This window comes from Lactuca virosa, chromosome 3, assembly GCF_052849685.1.
Source record: "Lactuca virosa cultivar CGN04683 chromosome 3, Lactuca_virosa_CGN04683_v6, whole genome shotgun sequence".
Taxonomy (NCBI): Eukaryota; Viridiplantae; Streptophyta; class Magnoliopsida; order Asterales; family Asteraceae; genus Lactuca; species Lactuca virosa.
This window is the reverse complement of record NC_136428.1, coordinates 83,946,696-83,957,052: the sequence shown is the minus strand read 5'-3', so window position 1 is coordinate 83,957,052 and position 10,357 is coordinate 83,946,696. Positions and strand designations below refer to the sequence as shown.

Below are 10,357 nucleotides of genomic sequence, written 5' to 3'. Positions count from 1 at the left end.
ATTGTAGATGTCCAAGGTATGGGACATAGCAAGTGGTGCTACAACATTCATGAGTACTCATAAGTTCTGAGTATTGGATTCAACCCACGCTCATTGGAATCACTTCATGGATTTTATCACGGGTGATCATGAGACGATAATATCTTATATTGTTCAAACCTAGAGATATGACTTGTTGCTTATGAGTTGGTTATACATTGATTGCACGAAAATGCATTTGGTAACTCGGTGTTATAAAACGTGACTTTGTGTATGATTCAACAAGTAGTAGAACAAGCAGTTTATCTATTCCTTTTACCCTTAAAGGGATAAAATCGATATTTGTGGGCCCCTCGATGATTTAGTGATGACACCCCGAAGTGCTTGGCCAAGCCATGACTGATTTGATTTGTTCAATTAGTCGGTCGTCATAAATCGGAAATCGGGAAACAACAAATGGATAGAGAGAATGATTATAATCCATGTCTCAGTCCATATGATATCTAGAATGGAGGAATATATGATCCCTTATCTGATGGACGTGTCATTGATTTGTTCAGAGTTCGACGGCAGCAGCTTTTAAGAGCTACGATTGCTAGTCGGGTTTGAAGTCATACGCAATAATAGTTTTAGACTTATCTAAGTGGGAGACTGTTGGATTAGTGTCTAAGTCCACAACTATAATTGGTATGTACTTGACCCGATTGGCATGGTCTATTTGGGTTGCATGGCATCATGCATTTGGATAGACTAAAATGAGAAAAATAACACTTAAGGTTTGTTAATATATTATAAGTTCTAATATATTAATAAGATTATTTAATTAGTATTGATCAAGAATTAATGTGGAATTAATTAAGTGATCAAAAGGAGACTAATTAAATATATGGGTTGATTGTGTAAATCATCCATATTTGAGGTGTCACACTTGGGGCACTAGGCTCTTAAGCTTTATGGAATCAAGATACATCAAAACGTATGTCTTTTAACTTGCTATATTACATATGAATCAATGTTTTGTATGCTAGTTAGGGTAATACCTTGGAACATTCATATTTGTATGTATAATAGAGTAAACATAGATCCAAGGTATTTAGGGTTGCGTGTACACTTAGGAGTGTTAGAATGCTCAAAACCCTTCAAATGGACCATGTCGGGTCGAGTCAAGTGCATCTCAAATATTGTTATGGACTTAGACACATTATCCAACAGGCAAGACATCTCCATCGAGGGTAGCTAGCCAATATGCCCCCTTTCCTACTTCAGCGTCTATGAGATACGGTCCTTCCCATTTAGGTTCTAGTTTACCTGCACTAGGATCCTTGGTGTTTTGGAATGTTTTCCATAATACCAAGTCTCTTATCTAGAATCTTCTGACTTTTATATTCTTGTTGTATGCTTTAGTGATTCTCTGTTGATGAGCAACGATGCACGTCTTGGCAAGATCCCTGAGTTCACCAATAGTATCAAGATCCTGGGCCAGGATCCTATCGTTGTTTTCTTGACTTTGAAGTAGGTATCTTGCTGTCAGGAACACTACTTTAGTAGGGATCATTGCTTCTGCTCCAAACACCAAGGAATATGGAGTTTGGCATGTGGCTACTTTGGAAGTGGTCCTATCTGCCCCCAGGACGAAAGGAATTTCTTCTTCCCATTTTCCTCTCATTTCATCTAACGTTTTCTTCAAGTTGTTGACTATGATTTTGTTGCTAGATTCATCTTGACCATTGGCTTGAGGGTGAACAGGAGCAGACATTATCATTTTGATCCCCCAACTCGTGCAAAAGTCTCTATTCCTTTTGCTTGTGGACTGGGATCCGTTGTCGCATATGATTTCGGTAGGGATCCCGAACCTGGTCAAGATATTGCGTTTAATAAATGAGACTACCTCTTTGTCTCTTACCTGAACAAAAGCTTCGGCATCTATCCACTTCGAGAAGTAGTCAGTCATCACTAGCATGAATACTTTTTCTCCAGGAGCTACCAGTAATTTGCCTACTATATCCATCCCCCATTTCATGAATGGCCAATAGGAGATGATAGGATGCAGAGGTTCCTCTGGTTGATATAGGATGTTTCTATGTCTTTGACAAGCATCACATTTTTGAGCATGTAGGAAGGAATCTTTCTTCATGGTTGTCCAGTAGTATCTTGTTCTCAACACTTTGGAGCATAAGGATCTGCCCCCAGTGTGATTCTGGTAGTCTCCTTCATGAATGCTCTGTCGCTTATTTCCTCTTTTGGGATCGTGCCATTCTTGATGTATACCATAATAGGTTGGATCCAGGATCTTGTGCTTCGGGAAGGATTCTTGAGGCCAGGATCCTGATAAGGAAGTTGAGCTTCGGGGTCTTCGATTGTAGCGAAGTTGGTAGTTTCCTCGTGATTTTCGGGATCCTTCAGTCTTTTGGCAGGATCCTCGATCGCTAGGATGAACACGTGGATTATCGGGATCCTAGTTTCTGGTGGGATCCTAAGAGAAGATCCTAAATTGGCTAAAGCATCTGCATCAGCATTGTCTTCTCTAGGAACTTGGTTTATGTTGAATGCTTCGAATTCTGAGGCTAACTTTTTGAGGATCTAGAGATATAGTGCTAGTCTTTCTCCTTTTACTACATGGGATCCATTAAAATGGTTAGTCAATAATAAAGAATCGAAGAATACCTGAAGATCCTTGATTTGAAGATCCTTGGCTAACTACAATCCCATATTAGTGCCTTGTATTCTGCCTCATTGTTGGTTGCATTGAACTCACAATTGATTGCTTAGGGTAGGATGTCCTCCTTTGGCGATTTTAGTATGATCGCTACGCCAGTTCCTCTTTGGTTTGATGCTCCATCTATGAATAGTGTCCATCTTGCCATGTTTTCTTCTTCTAGAAGTTGTTTGGCTTCTATTTCTACTTCAGCTAAGGTCTGCCAATGCTTGAGACTTTATAGCAGATCTTGGCTCATATTTTATGTCATATGTGCTTAGTTTTACGAACCATTTTTCCATCCTTCCTGACATTTATGGTTTTCTCATAACATTATAGGATAATTAGTTCTTACATATATAGGGTGTGTTTCAACATAGTTTCTTAATTTAGTAGAAGCAATTACTAATGCAAGTATTCTAGCCTGTATGGCTATAAAGTAAAACGGATTTGACATGTAATATCACGATATTCTCATATTTCATTGCCTACTATATATTTTTGGTTTTACATATAAACTTGCACATTTACAATTGGATACATATTTGAAAGATATTACTAGATTTATTTTATAGTGATTTTAGCATATATGAACGATATAACAAAATAGTTTTAACTATTTTAATTAATTTATACAGTTTTAACATTTTTAATCAAGGTTGTAAAAGTGATTTTAGAATAAAAGATCTTTTCGTAGTTTTGAACTGCTTATAAAATTCTAAATGCGACTTATATATAATTTGTCATTCAGTTGCGGATGGTTTTTTGTGAGGATAGTTTGCCACATTTACGTTAGATAAAAAAAATTGTCTCAAAAAAGTGTGTGTGTGTGTCTCTCTCTCTCTCTCTCTCTCTATATATATATATATATATATATATATATATATATATATATATATATATATATATATATATAATTTATAAAGTGAAAACATATTATTAAATATAACATAGTTAATATATTTATATAAAAGAAATAGTTATAATGTTATACGTAACAAATAAGTAGTGGGTTAATATTCATTATGAGAGAGAGAGAGTGTGTGTGTGTGTGTGTGTAACATCCTGTTTTGAGAAGTTTCTTATTTTAGAATTGTGGACAATAAACGGATCAAGTAATGGCCTTTGTCTTCAAGGGAATACGTTTATACACTATTGGATAAGTTTGTAAAGCCTTTCAAGACCTTTTCATGGATATAAACAACACCGAAATAGGAGTTGGAATGAAGAAGTTATGGTCGTTTCAAGTTTAAATGAAAAGTGAGACTATAATCAGTACGTTGGGCGTCCACCATGTAATACGATGTGCATATTGACTATAGAATACGCGAGATCACTCTAGTATGTTGGGCGTACTTATAGGTACGTTGCGCGTATGTTGGCAGGAGAAAAACCCTAATCTTTATGGTTTGGACCCTATTTAAGCATTATTAACTCTTCGAACCCACCCCATATTTAGCCTCCATCCCTCCTCAACCTATAATCTTGAAATCGTAGCCTTCTCTCTCTTATTTTAAGTCTTGGAATCATTTATGAGCTTATTTCTCCATTAAAAGGTAGGATCTTGAATAACAAGGTTGTGGCAAGTGTATAGATGAAGGATTCATGCATAGATCGAGCAAGATTACATCATTTCTGGACCTTTGTGAGTAAAAAGCTTCAAACATGCTCATTAGTTTCATAGATCTTCCTAATTTTCATATTTGTCACTTTTTGGTCACTTTAGTGCATAAAGTTTAGATCTTGAAGGTTTTTGACCTTGTTATGGATAAAGTTGGAAACTTTATCCATCTAAACATCATATTGATTCAGACCTGAAGGTTGGAGACTTAAACTTAATGGATTAAGTTGAGAAAGATGCATTTTTGGTCCCTTTGTGACTTAAAGACTATATCTTGGAGTTTGGACCATCATAATGGATAAATTTGGAAACTTTATCCATTATGGAGCTATTTGGAACCATAAAAATGTGATATTGGTCCTTCTATCCCCTCCATGCAAAAGTTATGAATCTAGGGCTTTGGTTTAGACACCACTAAGCCATGCAAAGCCATAAAGTCAGGAACTTTATGACTTAAGACATCCCTTAGAGGTTAGATTTGAGTTTGGACGTTTTGGTCTTAACCATTAAGTGCTTAAAGTGGTATTTGGTTACCTAGGGAGTATGTTGGGCATACGTATGCGTACATTAGGCATCAGTGTGTAGTACGCGGTGCATATGAGTCCGGTGTGCGGGGCTTACTCATAACACTCTCTTTTTGGGCCATTTAGGCCTTGGGTCTTTTGGGAGTGGGGCCATGAGTTGTTGGGCCAGATATGAGAAGGGTAAAATAGTCTTTTACCCATTTAAAGGATTGAATATGATTTGGACCGTGGATTTTGGAAATTTCATTAATTATTGATTAAGGATAATTTGGTTGTGTTTAGTGTAAGGAGCCCGGTAGCAGTAGCGCGTGTGATTTGGTTATTTGTAGTTTGAGGTGATTCCCATCATTATGTTTAGCGGGTTGAATGTACCAATGTCGGCCCATAGATTATTGTTACTAGAATGCTAGATGTCTATGTGACTCTTGCATGTATTGTATGTGTTTGTATGCATCCCGGGTGGGGCTAGACGCAAGGTGGGGCCTAATGAGTGTGTTGGGTGGGGCTCATCTCATGTTGCTGACAGATCTGTATCAGACGGGGCCCGATGTTGGGTGGGGTCTGATGGAGGTCGGGCGGAGCCCGATGAATACCGGGCGAGATCCGATGCGGAGCGAGGATTGATGGATTTCGGGCAGTTCTTGATGTATGTATATATGTACGGTATTTGGTATTTTGGGGAACTCACTAACCTTTATTCTTACAGTTTTATGTTTATGGTTTCAGGTACTTCCAATTCAAGAGGGAAGGGTCCGGCTTGATCGCAAAGCATCCAACCATTTTTCCACACTTTATGATTTTCAGAATTGTACTCTGATAAATATTTTCCTTTGACATACTTCTGATTGGTTTATAAGAATAAATGATGTTTTGTGTTGAATTAAAAATGAAATTTTTACCTTATAATTTTTGGGACGTTACAAGTTGGTATTGTTGCATTAGGTTTCGAAGACCATAACTATAATTGGTATATACTTGAATTGATAGTAGCACAATCCTTTTGGGTTGCCCTCAAACCCCAGAATTGGACAGGATGTCTTTTGGAGAGAGAGATTAATTTATTATGAGATTAATAAATTGAAATAAATAGTTTATTAATATATTATGAGAATAATATATTAATTAGAAATAGTATTATTTAATTAATAATTAATCAAAAATTAATTGGAATCAATTTTGGGGTTAATGGAATTAATTAAAAGTGTAGGGTCTAAAGTACAATTATTCAATAGTTGAACAAAAGGCTCCAGAACAATGTGGATAATTAAGGAATGAGATAAATACCAAATTTGAAATATTAATTTAATATTCAAATCAGGGTTATCTAGGTTTCCTATTCCCACTATAAAATGACCCTTAGGCCTTAGATTTTCGGCCACACCATTCCATAGAGAGATAGCTGAAATTCTACCCCCACCCCTCCCCTCTCCTCTTTAAAGTAATCATCTTGCTAGTTTGGGTGTGATTCCATTAGAGGCACGACAATTATGGTGCTAGCTTTCAAGAGATCTACATTTGAAGAATCATTGTTATTTGCTACAATCACAATTAAGGTATGTGTTAGGGGCTGGATCCTTAAATAATATTCATGATCTTTAATATTGCTACAGGCTCAAGATCCTTAAACACATCTCCGGATCCTGATTTTTATCGTTAATATTTACTAACATGTGCAGAATTAGTCAACTAAGTATTCTCAACGAAGAATCGTCTCAACCGGGCAAAAGACCCGGAATATCAAGTCAAACAACGTTCACATGCTGATTCTCGGAGGATCCCGAAATTATTGGACTTCTTGTTATTAGCATTAGACTATAAATAACACTTGTATTACACACACAAGACACGAATAGCTCATCTACGATACTTGTACTAGCATTTACACATTCATCTCTGTAATTAACATTTTACATCAATAAAATCATCAAGGCAGGTGATCATTATCACCTCCCAAGGTTTTGTGCCAGAGATTTAGCACGGGTCAAGGGCTTTCCTTGTAAACTATTGTGTCACCTTGTCTACCATTTCATACTTGTCTTACCTCTAACATCGTAGCCTCTCATACAATTTGGTTGATTATTGATTGTTCATTTTTTTGCCAAAACAATTTGGCACCCACCTTGGGGCCGTGGTGTTCGTAACCTTCAGAAAATTATTACTACTCAACCAACCTTATCCTCATCCTCCATTCCTACTATTGCAACCAAAAACCTACCACCTCCTCCGAGCGGACCCCTAGTCAGAGGAAAGCACCCGACACTTCTAATAGAAACACCTCTCCGATCGTCGGCCAAGGAAGTTCTGGATCCGAAGGACTCTAGGATCCTCCTGTTATTGTCTCCAATATTGAGCTCCTCACCATGATGAGGAAAACGACACAACAGAAGTCCTAACAACAGGAGGACAACATGACTCTGCTTAAGGAAGTGGAGAGGATGAAAGTTGAGATCCAAAGATCCCAAGAGACAACACCCACGGTCATGCAACCGAAGATTCTGAACTTTGATACTGCATGATCCTCAGGCAACCAACACGGGAATACAATTCCTGCAACTGCCGCGTCGCCCTTGGGGACAACTCAAAATAATCGAGTATCTATGATCCATGATCTCGATGAACCTTTCACTACTGCTAGAAATCCTGATACTAGTAACTTCATAAATAGCAATACTTTTAATACTAACTCTATGAACCTTGATGCAGGAATGAGCCCAATTATGGCCAAGGAACTTCAACAATTAAGGAAAATGATCTCAAGTGTTGTTAGGGCCAGGATCCTTAAAATATTCAGGATCCTCAAACCTCATCAGATATTCAGGATCCTCTACTATCTCAGGATCCCGACTATTACCGTTGTTATGATTTACTAACATTTATAACAGTTGTATTTCATTTTTAATTAATAGATGTGAAATCTCCTTTAGAAAAGTAGCTACAAACACCAAAAGAACAAAATGATTATAAAGATCAAAGATATGAAAAAAAAAACTAAATCAGAAAAAGAGAAAATATACATTTATTTACCTCTTCCAAGCACCTTAAAGCGAAAAATCCATTTCACTTGATTCTGGTTCTGTCAAATCGAGTTTGTGTAAATGGGGGGGTGTACAAGGAACTGATTAGGAGGGAAAACAGACAGTAGGTGGCCAAAAGGATTTTACTTATGGGAAACAGGCAAAGGGTCTATTATGTCGATGAGTGGTAACGGTGCAAGAAATAGAGACAAAGGAAAGAGTTAAGGCGTCAAGAGCGAGCAGGTGGTGAGTATAGTTTCTTGTGAGTAAGAACACGAGGTGTATTTATCCTAGTTATTCAAGGTGCGAAATCCATTACACTCCAAACAGGAAAAAACACATAACATATTAGAGTTGTTAATGACTGCTTCGATTCAAAGTAAATACTACGAATACATATTGAAAATAAAAAAGAAAGAACGAAATAACTTACTGATAACTGGTAGCAAATCAAATAGCGATTAGGGTTTTTCTTATATAGAGAGAAGAGTGATTAGGTTGTTTCATCCCAGATTTGAAAACCATTTCGTTGTAAGAATCCTTCTCCTGCGATGAGCCAGAAGTTAGAATCTTGCAACTGATTAATAAAAATATAATGAAATCAAAGGGTTTAGAGAAAAGAAGTCAAATTCACAAAGTTTACCTGATGGAATCGAGGTGGTGGCGGTGGAGTGTGGTTAGGTTAAGTAGATATGAGGAGGGAAAAGTATATAATTGACCAAATCAAAGAACAAATTGTGAATGTGTGAAGTAGTTTTGGGAGAGCTAGAGGCAGGAAGTAGTAGCGATGGTTTTTAGAGAGAGACATTGACGGGAGAAGTTGAGTGTGGGTGTTTGATAGAGACAAAGACAGTGAAGGAAGAGATAAAAGGGCGGTGGTGTGGTGGAATTTTTGAAATCTTGGTTGTTACTCGTTGTTGTGCGATTATGATTGGTCGGTGGCTACCAGAGGTATGAGGTGTGATATGGTAGTGCGGGCGTGGCGTCAGGTATTCGAGGTGATAAAGTTGGGTGAAAGCGGTGATGGTAGTAAATGGAAGAGATGGGGAGGATGACGGTGTATAAGGGCGATAGGCGCTGGTAGATCGTTAGCCGGTGGAGACGATGGAGGCGGCATGTATTTTATGGGCTATTGTTTCAAGTGGAAATTCAAATGAAGAAGAAGGCTTGGTCAAGATAAGATACAGTCGCGAGAGTTAAGGTGGTTATCATGCATTAGATATTTGTATATTGTGTTTAACATTTTGTACTACTTAAATTTAAGACTTTCTTGTCTTGACTTTTTCAATGTGGATAAGATATGATTTTTCAGGAATGCATAAAGTTGTTGTAAATGCTGCTTTAAAAGGTGTACCTCTTAAAATTCAACATTTGAGTCTAAATGCTTATTAATGTGTATATATATATATATATATATATATATATATATATATATATATATATATATATATATATATATATATATATATATATATATATATGCGGCGGGTTATAAGCGGAGCGAGTCGACAATGATCCATACCCAACCCATTTAATAAAAGGGTAACGGGTATGGGTCGTAAACGGGTAGACGAATCGAAAATTAAAATCCAAACCCGTAAAATTCTTACGGGTTTGGAGCGAATCAGGATCAAAACTCATTCCATCGATAGGTCTACTTTTCGTATTTTAACGATTAACATTTTAATAATATATGAATATATTATCGAGTAATGTCTTGCACGTGTTAATTTCCTTTTAAAAATACAAATAGAGTTTACTTTTGAACGACACAAATACAGAATTTACAAAAAATTAAAATAAAAAAAAGGATTACAAAAAAAAATATAAGAAATTATTATGACACGTGCTATAAATATAATGGAAATACTTTACTATCATGTTCTTATTATTATACATATGATTTTGGACTGAGCATTGACCTAAAAGATTTAAAGAAGTAAAATAATATATAGGAAAACGCGTAAGATGATATGTGCACATGGCGAAATGTTTACAAATATCTGAAAACTAAGACGAATTTGCGCGGAAATATTAAAAATATATTGGTAGAATATAGTTTCAAACACATTTTAGTTAATTCGATTCATCAATTTAGGTTTTTTTTATAATTATTATATTTAATGTTTTTCTTTTAACTATGTTAAAAAATATATATTTAATTTTTGTTTAAACATTATTTGATATTTTACTTTAGGTTTTAAATTTTACACTAAACTTTTAAGCTTATTTGATATATTAATCTACGTTATTTATTTAACTATATATTGAAGTTAACAAATTAAATATATCATATTGATAAGTCACAAATTATTCCATTTATGATAATGTTTACAACTAAAAACATATTTAAGTTAATAAATTAAGCATATTGTATGATATGATATGATGATATGATGATTATAGTTTTAATTTTTAAGTCATTGTGATATATACAATTATTTGATAATTTTATAAACCGTTTAATTATTTGATATATACAATTATTTGATAATTATATATCAAACGTATGATAATCTATATA

General features: G+C 35.6%; 1 protein-coding gene across 1 annotated transcript; it reads right to left on the bottom strand.

The window, feature by feature from the left end:
• Positions 1 to 1,342: 1,342 nt before the first annotated feature.
• LOC145163743 (uncharacterized) lies at positions 1,343 to 1,735 on the bottom strand. Its single transcript, XM_079082526.1, has one exon. The coding sequence runs from the start codon at positions 1,733 to 1,735 to the stop codon at positions 1,343 to 1,345; it is 393 nt and encodes a 130-aa protein (XP_078938652.1).
• Between the last annotated feature and the right edge of the window lie 8,622 nt (positions 1,736 to 10,357).

Coding starts and splice junctions, on each gene's coding strand:
- LOC145163743 (XM_079082526.1), bottom strand. CDS start 1,735: ATGTCTGCTCCTGTTCACCCTCAAGCCAATGGTCAAGATGAATCTAGC.